Here is a 15,061-nt window from a genome sequence, read left to right as displayed (position 1 = left end):
CTACACGGGTGTGGTTTTCCTGTTGAGCGTGTTGCCGTTGGAGGCGGCGGCCTCCTTGGCCAGGGTCCCGGGGGCTGGCGCGGCGGGCGCGGGCGCGGCGGGCGCAGGCGCGGCGGGCGGCCCGGTGACCGTGACCGTGACGCCGCCGCCCGCCTCCTTGGGGAAGGCGTTGTGCAGCGTGAGGAAGCCGGACGCCCCCCCGCGGTCCCGCTCTGAGCCCGCCCCGCCGCCGCCGCCGCCCCCCGCGCCGCCCGCCGCGCCGCCGTACGCCCCGCCGCCGGCACCGGCGCTAGCCAGCCCCGCGGCCACGCTGCCCTTGGACGGGTCGCGGCTGAGCGTGTACATGGAGATGTCCGTGGAGGCGAAGCCCGGGCCCCCGGCGCCGCCGGGAGACGCGTCCCGCGACGGCGACGGCTCGCTGGAGCGGGAGCTAGAGCGGGAGCGGCGGCGGTAGCGGAAGCGGTAACTGGGCAGACGGAGGATGGCCGAGGGGCCGCTCCCGCCACTGCCGCCCGCGCCCCCGCCGGCCTTGAGCAGGTCCGAGCGAGACTGGCAGTGCGCCTCGCGGCTGCGCTCGATGTAGATGTTGACGGCCAGCACGCCGATCACCTCGGCCAGGATGAACGACAGCCCGCCGAAGTAGAAGGACCAGCCGTACGAGTAATGGTTCTTCTTCTCCTCGTCCCGCTTCGGGCCCGGCTCGCCCGCGTTTGCCGAGATGTACACGATCACGCCGATGATGTTGCTCAGGCCTGGGCGGGGACGGTCAGACGGGAGCCTCGAGGCCACCCCTGGCCCCGCCCCCGCCCCCGGCCTGTCCCCGCCGGCCCAGGCCCAGCCCCGCTCTGAGCTCCACCCCTGATGGTCTAGGCCCCGCCCCAGATGGTCCAGACCGCCCCGCCCACTGGCCAGCCCAGGCCCCGCCCCATGTTGGCGTAAGCTCCACCGTCAGATGGTCCAAGCCCCTTCCCAGATGGTCTAAATTTCTTCCCAGGTGGCCCAGGCCCCGCTCCGAAGGGCCCCAAATCCTGCTTCGGATGGTCCACCATCCCCAGCTAATTCAGGTCCTACTCTGTTGGTCGAAAGCCCACCCTGGTCGGTCTAAACTCCGCCCCAGTTCGTCCAGGGCCCACCCCAGAAGGTTTAGGATCACCCTTAATGGTCCAGATCCCTCCGGGATGGCCCAAGCCCTGCCCCAGATGGTCTAAACTCCTCCCCAGATGGCTCAGGCCCTTTCCTCGCTGGCCTAAACTCTGCCCTTGATAAGATGACCCTGGCTGGGGTTTCCTGGCCCTACCCTGATTGGTCTAACTCCACTCTTAACTTTATAAATCTTGGTGTTCCCTAGGCCTCACCCTCCGCTCGTTTAGTTAATGAGGTAATCCCGCTCTGACTCTCTAGGCCCTAACTCTGGCTGATCTGAACCCTTTCATGATTATCCTCTATTCTAGGTCTCCCCCACACTACTCTTACTAAAGCAGGTCTCCCGTCTACTCTAAGCCCCGCCTCCAGCTTGCTAAACCCTGCCCCCTGAGGATCGCGGTCAGGCTCCTCCCCCGTCCCAGGTGTAGTTAGCCCGGTCTTTCAAATCCTCCAAGCCCCACCCCCTGCAGATCTTGATCCAACTCCAAAGCATCCCCTGCTGTTTATGCTAAATCCTCCCCCTTCTCCTCTGGATTCCATCCCTTCAGAAAGTCTGACTCCTCGAATTTCCCAATACTACTCACTTCGAGTAGAAAGGGGGTCTTGCCCCTTAATGCCCTCCCTCACTACCGAGTTGGTCTGGATGCTTTCGCAGGACCAGACCCTTTTTGGGTACACCGGAGCCCACGAGACCCCGCCCCCTAGAGCAGGCTCCTCCCCATCTGAATCCAAATCACTTTCTCCCTCTCAGGTCGGTCTTCTCCGTCTTCAAGACCGCAATTCAGCCTCAAGGGCCCACCCCCTCTCCCAAACTCCTCCCCTTCCGTCTCCTGGACCGCAAGCTTTGGAATCTAAACTCCTGGCATCCCGGATTACGCGGTAGACAGACACCTGTCTGTGCTGGGTTCACTCGCCCAGAAGACTACCGGAAGGCGACACCTACCTCGCCCAGCGGGTGGCGATGGAGCTTGGGAAGAGCCTAGGAAGGCTCCGGGCCCCAGGGAGCGCCCGGGCAGGGTAGCTTTGCAGGCGCGCGCGCGCGCTCACACACACACGTGCGCGCTCGCAGGTGGGCCGCCCCCTCCCTCTGCCTCTCACCTGCTGCCACGAACAGGATCCCTGCTCCCAGAATGATGTTCCTCTTGGACTTGTAGACCCGGGAGGCCGCCACGCACACGCCCCCGAGCAGCAGCAGGATGGCGCTGAGGATGGGGAAAATGCTGGAGGCCCGGACGACTCCTGGAGAAAGGAGAGTATGGGGAGAGATGGGGGGTGGGAACCAGGGCGTCAGACACGGCCGCCTGGCCCCCTGGCGCCCCGCGCCTCCTGCTGCCTCCGTCTCCGCTTCTCTCTCGCTGGCTCTCCAATTCTCCTTCTCTGCCTGGTTATTTTCTGTTATTGTCTCACTTTCTCTCCTCTTTAAAATTTCTCTCTTTCTCGATCTGATTGCCTCTCTCTTTTTCTGTGTCTTTTTCTTTCTTCCTCTATTTTTCTCTCTCCTGGCATATTTTTATTCCCTTTTATTTCTCTAATCACTCTCCCTCTCTCTTTTTTTTCCCCTCGGAACTTCTCTATTTCTCTGTGGACCCTCTCCCTCTCTCTTTTTCCTTCTCGCACGCTCTTTCCCTTCCTCTCCTGCGCATTTTTTCCTTCCTCCAGATCTTTCTGAATCAAATCTCTAAATACCTCTCTCCCTCCCACCCCATCCCCCCTTCTGCCAGGCTTCACCTATCTCTCTGGGTTTCTCTTCTCTCTTCCCCTGCCCCCTCCCTCTCTCCCTCTCCCGCTCTCTTCTTCCCTTCCTCCTCTCTGTCCCTCCCCCCACCCCTTCCTGCCTGGCTTCATCTGTAGCTCTGGGTTTCTCTTCTCTTACTTTCTCCCTTCTCTCTCTCTCCCCCTCTCTCTGCAGTCCTTTCCACCGTCTCCCAAACCCTAGGCAACCAGATTCTGCGATTTCTGAGCCCGGTTGAGGCCGCAGCCAATCATAACTCTGGATTTGCCGCGTTCTTGGGGTAGCTAACCAATCTCACCACAGGCTTCCCCAGCCAGCTCCCTAGAATGGCCCGTCCGCGCCTCAGGTTGCCTCACGGCCCCAGGGCGCAGCGACCAATCCCAACCCAGAGAGTCACTGCACTGAGTTGCCTCGAGTACCCAGGCCATCACGACGGCCAATCAGCTCCCGGGATCCCTTCTCAGCCCGCCCCAAGGTGAGAGGAGGGGGCGGGAGAGACAACTGAGCCAATCGGTGACCAGAGGATCTCAGTATCTGGGCTTGGATTGGCTGACAAGTTCATCTCTGCGTGTGGTTCTAAGTGCCGAAGCACAGCCCCCTCTCCCCTCGCACTTGCCCAAGCCCGGTAGTCCCCCCACTCTGTCCCCGACCCCCACGTACGGAGCAGATACTCCGCGCTGTCATGGTCGTAGTCCGTGTCCTCCGGGAAATGGTTGATCTTCACGCAGACGCCTCTTTTCAACCCTGGAGGGGAATGGAGGTGATAGTCGTGGGCACTTAAGAGTGCGGAAACCCCGGGTAAGAAAAGACCCTCCTCAAACCCCTTCTGATTGGGAGACAGGAAGTAATGGCTCCTGATCCTGTCTGTGCACCTGGGACAAACTTTCAACCTCCCGGCCCCGGTTTCCCTACCAGTTAAAAAAAAGAAAAAAGGTAAAGAAAGGAAGGGAGGGAGGGAGGAAATCATCCAACACTCACTAAAAGGCCACAAGAACTTTGGCCCTGTAACCTGTACGGGGACAGTCTCTCTGGCCTCTGTTTCCACCTCTGTAAGAAAGAAGGCGTTGCTTTCAGCCATGTCGTCACTCTTCAACTCAAAATCGGTTGAAAATGCGTGGGAAAACGAAGAGGCGACAGAGGGCCAGGAGGACTACATTTCCCATGAGGCCCTATGAAGTCTTCGAGTCCAATTGTGAGGAGAGAGAAGCCCCAGTGGATCACCGGGGTTGTAGTCTCTTCAATCCTCCATATGGGAGAGGGATTCCCCGGCTCTCTGCGCACTGCACCTGGGGTCCTCTGGGAGGAGATGCAGAGGTCGGAGCTAGCAGAGGCACGCTAGGGGTGCAATATGCCTCCAGTGGTCCTGCAGTCTCAGCCCCTTCCTCCCCCTAAGAACCCACTTCCTTACACAGCTGCAGACCGATGTATAAATAAGTACAAATTTAAATACATTTTGTTTCCTCAATTCTCCAGGCTCCTTCCAACCTCCCGGCCACTGCCCAATGCTGCAGAACATTCTGCTTACATTCTTCACTGGCGAAAAACTTACCTTGCAAGCGAGCAGTGCACGGGACACCAGCTTGAGGAAGCTTTCGCTCACACACACACACACACACACACACACACACACACACACACCCCTCCCACCCATTCTGGGGTGTAGCAGCTCCCTGCACCACCACCTTCTTAGCATGCATTGGTTTGATTTATGATCTTCTTCAGCACGCTAGGAGTTCCTGCAGGGGGAGGGCATGGGGTCTGATTCCTCCGTGTGTCCCTAGCATTGCCTGGCACAAAGGAGGCCTCAAGAAATGAGTGTTGAAAGAATTAAGTTATGAATGAATATAAGGATGACAGAAGGGGAGATTCGAGGCAAAAGATGACACGGAAAGAAATGGGGGTAAAGGAAAAGACTGGAAAGAAGGACTATAAGGCAGTGAATAATTCCACTAAGAGCTACCATTTGTTAAGTGCTTCCTAGGTGGATTAACTCATCCACAGCTCCAGGAGATCCACGAAATAGATAATGTTATTGGTGTCGTGCGGTGACCAAACATTGAGAATTGGAGTCGCACTGCTTGATAATGAAGCCTGAATCCATCATGTCCTTATTCTGTGACCTTGTTGGCCTTACTTGGGCCAATTTACTTCGATCCCTTTTCCTATAACAAGGGGCTACTAGGACCTACCTCACTGGGTTGTTGTGAGGGTTGAATCCAGGTATAGAGATTTAGCACTTTGCCTGGAACACAATTAGGTGTTCAGCTGATACCACGCCGTATACCCATTGTCCAGATGAGGAAGCAGAGGCATAACAAGGGTTCATCAATTCACAGCTGATGGGTGGTGGAAGCAGAATTCAAACACACAGTGGTTTGCCCCCACTGGAATGTAAGCTTATAGGCTGTTCACCACTCTTCAACATCTAGAGCAATGCCTAACACATAGTAAGTGCTTAATAAATATTTTTATGTACGAATGATTGAATGGGCAACAAGCACATGAAAAGATCCTCCATATCACTAATCGTTAGGGAAATGCAAATCAAAACAACAGTGAAATACCCTCTCATAGATATGAGATACCATCCCATTAGGATGGCTACTATAAACAAGCAAACAAAATAAAACAGAAAATAAGTGTTGGTGAGGATGTGGGGAAATTGGAACCCATGTGCACTGTTGGTGGGAATATAAAATGGTGCAGTCGCTATGGAAAATAGTATGGAGGTTCCTCAAAAAGTTAAAATTACTATATGATCCAGCAAGTCCCTTCTGGGTATATACTCAAAAGAACTGAAAGCAAGGTCTCTAAGAAATATTTGTACATCCATTTTCGTGGCAGCATTATTCACAACAGCCAAAAGCAACCTAAGTGTCCATCAATGGATGAACGGATAAAGTGTGGCATATACGTAGAATGGAATGTTGTTCAGCCTTTAAAAGTAAGGGAATTCTGACACATGCTACAACCTGGATGAACCTTGAAGATATTATGCAAGTGAAATAAGTCAGTCACAAAAATACAAATACTGTATGATTCCACTCATGTGCGATATCTAGAGTCATCAAATTCACAGAGACAGAAAGTAGAATGATGGTTGCCAGGGGCTGGGAGCAGGGAAGAATAGGTACAGAGTTTCAGTTTTGAAAGATGAAAAGTTTTGGAGCTTGGGTACCCAATGTGAATCTACTTAACATTACTGAACTGTGCTTTTAAAAATGGTTAAGATGGTACACTTCACATTCTGTGCATTTTACTTAAAAAAAAAAAAGCCATTGAATGAATGAATGAAGATGCACCTTTTGAGTGCAGATGTTTACCCATCAGCACATCCAGTATGGTGTGGTGTGGGGGGGTCAAGTTCTCTCCTTTCTTGAATGGGATTATAGTACTTCTCTCAAAACATGAATGATAACTCAATGAGATTGAGCATGGAGAGTACCCGGCATGCAGACTCTCCGCAGACTAGTCATGCTGGCAGTAATGATAACTAGTACGTACTGAGGGCTAACCACACAGTAGGCACGGCTCCAAGCATTTGACAGGTAGGTACTAACACAGTATGCATGACCAGCCCTTAGAAATACCAGGCAGTGATAGTATCCCTGCTTTACAGGTGAGGAAACTGAGGCATAGAGTTGAAGAAATTGCTCAGTTCTATAGATGGTAAGTCATGGGGAGGAGACTCTGGGCCTCAAAGGTGAGCTTTTTTTTTTTTTTTAAGGTGAGCATTTTCTTTTCTTTTTCTTTTTTTCCTGGCCAAGCCATGCGGCTTGCGGGGGTCTTAGTTCCCCAACCAGGGATCAAGCCCTGTGCAGTGGAAGCGCAGAGTTCTAACCACTGGACCGCCAGAGAGGTCCCAGAGGTGAGCATATTTGTGGCAGTAGAGTGTAGTGGTTATGTTAGCCACGAGCACGGGCTTTGGAATCACATTCTCTGGACTCACATGCCAGGGCTGCCACTTCCCAGCTGGGTGGCTTTGGGGACTTGGACACCCCTGAGCCTCGGCTTCCTCGTTTGGAGAATGCGGATGGTGATAATGACCACATACGGTTTGCGAGCACTCAGTGACCCACGAATGACAGAGTCAAGCGCGGACCGCACGGGGGTTACGCGGCACGCCTCTGCGTGTTATCCGACCAGCTGGGCTGGGAGCTCCTTAGGCGCAGGCATGGTGGTGATGCGTCTGAGTCTCCCCAGGGCCCGCCTAACACAGACCCGGGCAGGCAGCGGTGGGGGGGAGTGGGGAAGCGGGATGGGGGGCGGTGCGCAGGGGTGTGTACTGTGGCGAGGACCACGGCTCTGCCCCTCGTACGCTGGGTGGCCATGTGGCTGACTCACTTCCCCTTTCTGGCCTTCAGCTTCCTGCTCTGACAAACTCGGGTGATAATAATACCTTCCCCCTGGAGCAACTGGGACGGTTCAATGAGATAAGGCACGCAAAGTGCTGAGAACAGGGGCTCTATATAGTCCGCTCGAATAAATTGGGCTGTGGGTCTAGATTCTGGAGGCTGAAATTCCTGAGAAGGGAGCTAGACCCATACGGATCCCCCAGCCCTGGGGTTGGTTCTGGGGCACCTGAAATGTGGCAACTGAGACGGAGTGTGAGTGTAAAATGGGCACCAGATTTCAGATTTGGTATGAAGAAAAATGCATACTATTCCATTAATAATCGTTATATTGCTAACATGTTAAAATAATGGTTTGGCTACGCTTGGTTAGATAAAATGTATTACTAACGTTTATATTAATGTATTATATTGTATAAATTGTATTTATTAAATTAGATTCATTGAACCTTCCCCTTTGTACTTGTTTTAATGCCACAGCTAGAAACATTTAAGTTATGTAGACAGCTTGTGTGATGTTTCTATTGGGCAGCGCTGGTTGGGAGGCGGGGACTTCTGGGTTATCAAGGAGGGGACACTCAGGGGTTGGTCATCTGAATTCATAATACTGAGAAGAAGAAGAACAGAATATAAACGACATAGTCTAGCCTTTACCCTGTGCCTGCTGGCCTTTTGAATGCTTTACATGTAATAACTCATTGAATTCGCTCCACAGCCCTGTGGGTTAGGGGCCATTATAATCCCCATTTCACCGATGACGGAAATAAAGCACAGAGAAGTAGAATATATGGCTCAATGTCACCTTCCTGTGCACAGCAGACAGGAAGTAACCCAATAAGTCTTGTTCTCGAGTCTATGTCCCAATCACGACTTTCTACTGCACTTCTCAGAAAGACGGAGGGACAAGAGGATGGGACCTAAGAATTCCTGGGGACAGAGTGTCTTCAGGGGGCAATGGCCCGGGGGGGGCAGTTTCTACACCCCTGGATCCCCGATAGGATGGAGGCTAGTGGTTATATTGCTTTGACTCCTGGGAAACCAAAGAGACCTGGATTCAGATCCAGAGTCTACTGCATATTAGCTGTGTGACCTTGGGAAAGGTGCTTTCCTTCTCTGAGCCTTAAGCATTCATTTCTAGGAGATGGGGGTGATAGTAGTACATAGCGCACAGAATTATTGTGAGCATCCAATGACGCATGAGTGATGACTATAATAACAATAAAGTCTACCTTCATTTACCCCCTGCTTAACACAATTCCTTTGGCTCCCAGGACCCAGTTACCTCATTTTCCCCAAACCTCTGTGGTCACTCCTTTCTCAGCTCCCTTTGCTGGCTCTTCTCATCTTTCTGATTGTCTTTGAATACTGGACTAGCTCAGGCTTCAGCCCTTCAACTAATTTTTTGGTTTGTTTCTGTCTCTGCTCATCCATCCACATGCCATGACCCGCCCACCAGCCCAGGCTCTCCCCTGAACTCTGACCTCATATATCATATCGCTAACATCCTAGATCAGGGGGTCAGCAAACTATGACCCACAGGCTGAACCCAGCCTGCCAAATCCAGCAAAGAATGGGTTTTACATTTTTTTTTTTTTAATGATTGAAAAGCTGTCAGAGAAGACTATCTCGTGGTACGTGAAAATGATATAAAATTCAAATGTCAGTGCCTGTAAAGGAAGTTTAATTGGAACCCAGCCACACTCATCCACTCACGCATCATCTCTGGCTATTTTAAGGAGTAGCAGCAACAGAGATCACACGCCCCACAAAGCCTAAGAAACTGACTGTACGGCACTTTGTGAGTCCTTTCCTATACTGACTCCTGTCCTACACAGTATCTCAAATAGGCACCCTCAATTTATTTTTGTAATTTTTTTGGGTAAAGGCACCTCAATTTAACATGTCCAAAACTGAGCTCATGATAGCCCTCCTTATAATAAATTGGGTAAGAGAAAATAAAACAAATACAATAAAATACCAGCTGTTCCAGCAGATGAACCTCCCCCACCCCTACCCGACCACATTCTCCGGTGCTCAGGCCACAGCCTTAGAGCAGTGACTCTCAATGAGGGGCGATTTTATTCCTAGTCTGGAGACAGTTGACGATTTTGGTGTCCACACCGGTGGATGCTGCTGGTGTTTAAAAGGTAGAGCCCAGGGATGCTGCCACACAGCCTACAACACGCAGGACGCACCCCCCAACCCCAGCCCACAGCCGCAACACGGAATTATCCACCCCCAAATGTCAACAGCGCTGAGGTTGGGAAACCCCGCTTTTGAGACGCCCCGACACTTCTCTCTCATATCCTACAACTGCCCCACCAGCAATTCCTGCCCGCTGTAGCGGCAGAACATACTCACAGTTGAAACCCAAACTCTACGGCTCCCACCCCGATAAGCCACCTCCCATTCTCCCTTTTCCTTTCCTCCTAAATACCCAACACAGCAGCAAGAGCGATGCCCTTAACCTTTAAGCCAGCTCCTGTCACTCCTCCCCTCCGATGTGGAAAGCAAATTACATTCCAGGACCTGGAAGCTCGTGGTATCGCCTTGACTGCACCTCCTACCATGTCCCTCCTCACCACCTCTGCCTGGGCCACGCGGGCCTCCCATGATGGTCAGACACAAGGCACATTCCCACTGCAGAGCCTGAGCAATGTTTCTACAGCCTGAAGCGTTTCCCTCCAGAAGCCACATGGCTCCATCTCTGGGCTCATTTAGCCTACACCTCGGATGTCACCTGCTCAGTCCCCTTTATCTCCAATTTCTGCAGTTTCACACCCTTGCCCCTAACACTTCCCATCCCCTCCCTTGCTCTTTTTCCTCCTTTGCACTCAGCTCTAACACCCTAGGTGTTGTATTTACTTATCTCCCTTATTATCTGTCTCTCCTGCTAGAATATAAGACATATAAAAACAGCAGTCTTTCATGTACACACTGCTATATTTAAAATGGGTAACCAAGGGCTTCCCTGGTGGCGCAGTGGTTGAGAGTCCGCCTGCCGATGCAGGGGACGCAGTTTCGTGCCCCAGTCCAGGAAGATCCCACATGCCGCAGAGCGGCTGGGCCCGTGAGCCATGGCCGCTGAGCCTGCGCGTCCGGAGCCTGTGCCCCGCAACGGGAGAGGCCGCAACAGTGAGAGGCCCGCGTACCACAAAAAAAAAAAAAAAAAAAAAAAAAAAGGGTAACCAACAAGGACCTACTGTAGAGCACAGAGAACTCTGCTCAATGTTGTGTGGCAGCCTGGATGGAGGGGAGTCTGGGGGAGAATGGATACATGTATATGTATGGCTGAGTTGCTTTGCTGTGCATCTGAAACTATCACAACATTGTTAATTGGCTATACTCCAATATAAAATAAAAAGTTAAAAAAAAAAAAAACAGGTTTCTTTGCTGTTGGTTTTTTTCTCCTTCCACGTCTATAGCTCCAGAATCACGAACAGCGTCTGGCACACAGTATAAACTCAATAAATAGCGGTTGTTGAGGAGGGGATGAATACATGGAATGACTGCTACTTGCTGTACACTGTCCATCAGTGTATAATGAGAAACTGGGTGTCAAATTATAACATAATGAGAAAATTGGATGGGTGTGAGGCAACAGGGACCAGAGGTGACGGGAGAAAGGGAGACCCTCATGCCTGATCTGAGGAAGCAGCTGCTACTCGGATCCAGCCAACCGTGGCCACTGCAGGATACTGGCCCCGTGTTGTCAGATCTTCCACTAGTTCAAAAGAAGCTGGAAATCGGATTTTCAATGTGCAATCTCCCTATTTTTAAATGTTGGCAACCGATTCAGATTTTGGTTTCAGTTTTAAACACTCCACACACCAGACAAAGCGTATCTGCAAATCCCATCCATCAGACCTGAGTTCTCTTGGCTCTTCCCCAGTCACAGCTGGGTTACCTTGGGCAAGTAGCTTAACATCTCTGAGCCTCGGTTTCCTCATCCTCAACAGGAGGGTGGTGCCCTGCCGCCCCCCTCCCATAGGATTAAATGAGATAATAACATTCCTTGCTCATCAGGAGTACCCAGCAAGGGACTTCCCTGGTGGTGCAGCGGTTAAGGGTCCACCTGCCAATGCAGGGGATGCGGGTTCGAGCCCTGGTCCGGGAGGATTCCCACATGCCGCTGAGCAACTAAGTCCCTTTGCCACAACTATTGAGCCTGCGCTCTAGAGCCCGTGAGCCACAATTACTGAGTCCTCGTGCCACAACTACTGAAGCCCGCGCGCCTAGAGCCCGTGCTCTGCAACAAGAGAAGCCACCTCAATGAGAAGCCCGCGCACCACAACCAAGAGTAGCCCCCGCTCGCCGCAACTAGAGAAAGCCCCACGCGCAGCAGTGAAGACCCAACGCAGCCAAAAATTTAAAAAAAAAAAAAAAAAAAAAGAGTGCCCAGCAAAACGGAGGAGGAAAAGATGGGGAAAAGAGAGGGATAAAAAGAGAAGTGAAGGGATTTTGATCTTTTTGGCCCTGGAGGGGGAAATTGGGGATTGGCTGGTCCCACTCCTTCATGTTGCAGACCAGGGCCCTGAGGCTTGGGGAGGTGACAAGATAGTGAGCACACAGGGGGATAGATGCACAGGAGGACTGGAACCCAGGTGTCCTGCTTCCCAGCCCATCACTTCCACGCTATGTGGAAAGAAATGGCAAAGCTGAGAGCAAAACAAACAGAGGAGTTGCTAAGAGGAAGAGGCCTGGCGTGGGGAGATGGGAGGCTGAGGGAGCCAGCTGGGAGGGAGCCTGCAAGGAGAGTAGGACCAAGCAAAGAGCAAAGATGGAGATTAGAAGAGGCGGTGGCCTCATCGTCAAGAAACAGGGTCTGGAAGGAGGACGTCAAAGGGAGGATGAATGGAGGGAAGATGAGGCAGAAGCTTCTAAAGACCAAGGAGGACAAGGACCCGCAGGGGAGGCTGGGAGGCCTGATGGGGAGGGAGAGGCGGGCAGACAAGATCCGCCGGAGGACAAGCCACAGAGAGGAAAGAGGAGAGGGCCGTGGGTTACGGGCAGTTAGGGCAGGATGTTTTAGGAGAGAAACAGCCAAAGTGAGGCCAAAGGGACGGAGGAGATGGGGAAGACGCTGTGACTGGGTCCATAAGAGGTAGGGGCGCTCAGAGGGCAGAGGTAGGACGTGGGGGAGAGAGATGCAAAGGGCAAAAGGAGGAGGGGGGCCCAGCTCAAGGGTGAGCGGGAAGCCGGGAGGCAAAGCAGAGCGTGCCAGTGCTGGAATCGAGGCAGAGGGAGCCCCTCACGCAGGGAGGCCAGGCACCCACAGGGGTGAGAGGGAGGGAGGAGAGGGGGCTTTCCCCACGAATGAAGGAAAGATAAGATTAGGCGGGTCCCGAGCGGAGGGGGCGCAGGACGTGCCGAGTGACGGAGAGGCGTGGATGGGGAGGGTCGAGGCGAGGGGGGCGGGATTCAGAAGAGGGTCAGGACGCAGAGAAGAGTGAGAAGGACGAGGGGAAGGTGTGTGGGCAGGCGTGGCAAGGAGCCCCAGGAGGAGACGGGAGGCCGCAGTGGGGACCACAGGAAACTGGGAGATTTCCCAGGGAGGAAGCCCAGCCGGCCGCGGACGGGACGAGGGGCCGGGCCGCAAATGGAGGGGCACAAGGCCGGGGCCCCCTCCACCCTACCTTCCAGGCAGCAGATCCTCCAGAGGCCCGAGTGGGTGAGTCCGCCGGGGTCCTTCTTCTCCGAGGAGCCACTGCCCCCGCGGTGGTGGGGCCCGTCGTCGCCAGCCGTGAGGTTGGTGGTGTTGCAGATGAAGGCGCGCGTGTAGAGCCAGTAGTCCGTGCTGATGGCAATGGTCATGAGGCCGAAGGCTGCGAAGGCGCCCACCGTGGTGAGCAACACCTGCACCCCCTTCTCGCACCAGAGGCCCCTCTCTTCGTTCCAGCGCTTCAGCGACTCCAGTTTGACCACGGGCAGCCGGGGGGCCGTGGGCCACCACCGGGGCAGCGGGGGCGGGGCCGTGCCGGCGGCTGGGGGGGTCACAGCGCAGGCAGAAGTGGGGGGCCCGGGGCCAGGGGCTGGGGAGGGGGCGGCGAGGAGGAGGCTGAGGCCGGGGACGGGGTCAGAAGGCAGCCATGGTCGGCAGCTGGTGGAGGGCAGGGAGCGAGATAAAGGATTAGACAGGAGGGCTCACCTCCCTGGACACCCCTTTAACTGCACCCCAGCCCCCCAAAGAAACCCCACTCTTTCCTCGGTTGAAGAAACTCCTTCCACTCTGCTTGCCACTGCCACTTCTCTGAAAAACAATCTCCCTGCGTCCAAGAAATTCTTCCCACTAATCCCACTCTGAGACATACCCCACCTATGTCCTGAGTGCCGTAGGACACGCCTCCAGGCCCCTCCAGCTCCGCCCCCCTGGTCTCACCGTCCTCCCCACAGGGAAAGCGTCCCTCACTCCAGCCCCCAGTGCCTCTTCCTCCCCAGGAACCCCTGTCCTGTTCCTCATTTCTCATAAAATGTTCTCATAAAGCTCTACCCACTCCCTACCTTCCCCTGCAAGGCCCACCACTTCATCTACTATGGCCCCTACTTAGGAAAAATAAATCTCTCAATCTCTCCTCAGCTGAAAAAACAAAAACAACAAACACAACAAAACTCAGATCTTCCAAACTCATCCCCACAGTTTGCACAACTCAGAAAACCACACAGTTGTCATCACTACCACCCCACCTCCACAGTCTCCTCTGCATGGGAACCCCTACCCCACTCAGAACCCTACGTCTCTGGACCAGGGTTCTCAACCTTGGTTGTACCTTGAAACCACCAGAGGATACTGATACTTGAGAAATTCCGATTTCATTGGTCTGGGGTGTGGCCCCGAGCATCTAGGTTTTTAAAACTTCCCCGGGGGATTCTTTTAAAGAATCCAACGCCGCTGGACCCCCTGGATTAGAAGAATGCCCCCCATCTCCATCACATTCCCTCTAACCGCCCCACTTGTCTTCCTTGGACCACTCTCCCATCCCCTACTATGTCTTTGACTCAAGGAAAATACTCCACTCTTTCGTTTGCTTATAGGAGTCTTCCAAATCTGGTCCTCAGTATCTCTACAACTTAGACAAACTCCTCATAGCCATCACTTTCTCCTCCATTAAGAAAAATTTCTTCCGTGAGTTGCAGGGCATTTTCTACTCACAGGAATCCCTTTCTCTAGACCCCAAATTCCTCTCCATTCAGAAATCTCCCAAGCTCTGACCTGCATATTCACTGTTGTGGAAGGAAATCCCCCCACTCTACCCAGCATCCCCCACCCCCTTCCTCTGCCCTTCCACCATCTCCCACGACCTCCAAATCTCCTCTCCGTAGCCCTTGTTATGGGGATGAACCCCCCAATTCCAGATCTCCCCAGCTCACTTCGACATCCCGCTGTCTCTTGAACTTATAAGAACCTCCCCCCCACACACCCTGACTTCTCTTACATCACAAAGAATCCCCTTCACTCTTGCCACCCTCCTCCACCTACTCTAGCTCCCAGCATCGCTTGTGCTCAGGAGAATCCCCTTCATGTCTCCCTCAGACTTCCCTTCTTGGGAACACCCCCAGAACTCCCCCTTCTATTTCACCTGTGCAGGAACATACACCATGCACTCAGTTTTCTTCCAAATTTCAAAAGATCCCCTCCATAGACAGTGCCTCTTAGAAAAATTTGATCCACAAGACCACAACTCTCTTTCAGTTGGGAATAATTTCCCACTCTGCAGCCACCAAGGGTCCATTCATTTTCCTCTCCCACAGCACCCCATCACCACGCCCCCTGCCCTGCCTTTTCCACCTTACCCCAACCCTCCTTCCAGGCATGCATCCCTTACCAGCTTCCACC

The 15,061-nt window shown here is 53.4% G+C and overlaps 1 protein-coding gene across 1 annotated transcript; it reads right to left on the bottom strand.

Moving 5' to 3' along the window:
• Positions 1 to 13,056, bottom strand: CACNG8 (calcium voltage-gated channel auxiliary subunit gamma 8). The gene is made up of 4 exons (XM_033845850.2): positions 12,864 to 13,056; positions 3,536 to 3,619; positions 2,242 to 2,382; positions 1 to 752 (listed from the first exon to the last, which is right to left on the bottom strand). Exons 1-4 carry the CDS (start codon positions 13,039 to 13,041, stop codon positions 1 to 3), a joined length of 1,155 nt encoding a protein of 384 aa, XP_033701741.1. The 5' UTR covers positions 13,042 to 13,056.
• Positions 13,057 to 15,061: the final 2,005 nt, after the last annotated feature.

The sequence above is a fragment of the Tursiops truncatus genome, chromosome 19, assembly GCF_011762595.2.
Source record: "Tursiops truncatus isolate mTurTru1 chromosome 19, mTurTru1.mat.Y, whole genome shotgun sequence".
Lineage (NCBI taxonomy): Eukaryota > Metazoa > Chordata > Mammalia > Artiodactyla > Delphinidae > Tursiops > Tursiops truncatus.
The sequence above is the reverse complement of the archived record's forward strand: the minus strand, read 5'-3'. Positions and strand labels throughout refer to the sequence as shown.

Coding starts and splice junctions, on each gene's coding strand:
- CACNG8 (XM_033845850.2), bottom strand. CDS start 13,041: ATGACCATTGCCATCAGCACGGACTACTGGCTCTACACGCGCGCCTTC. Junction 3,620..12,863: donor GAGGATCTGCTGCCTGGAAG/GTAGGGTGGAGG, acceptor ATTCCCCTCCAG/GGTTGAAAAGAGGCGTCTGC. Junction 2,383..3,535: donor CAGCGCGGAGTATCTGCTCC/GTACGTGGGGGT, acceptor TCCTTTCTCCAG/GAGTCGTCCGGGCCTCCAGC.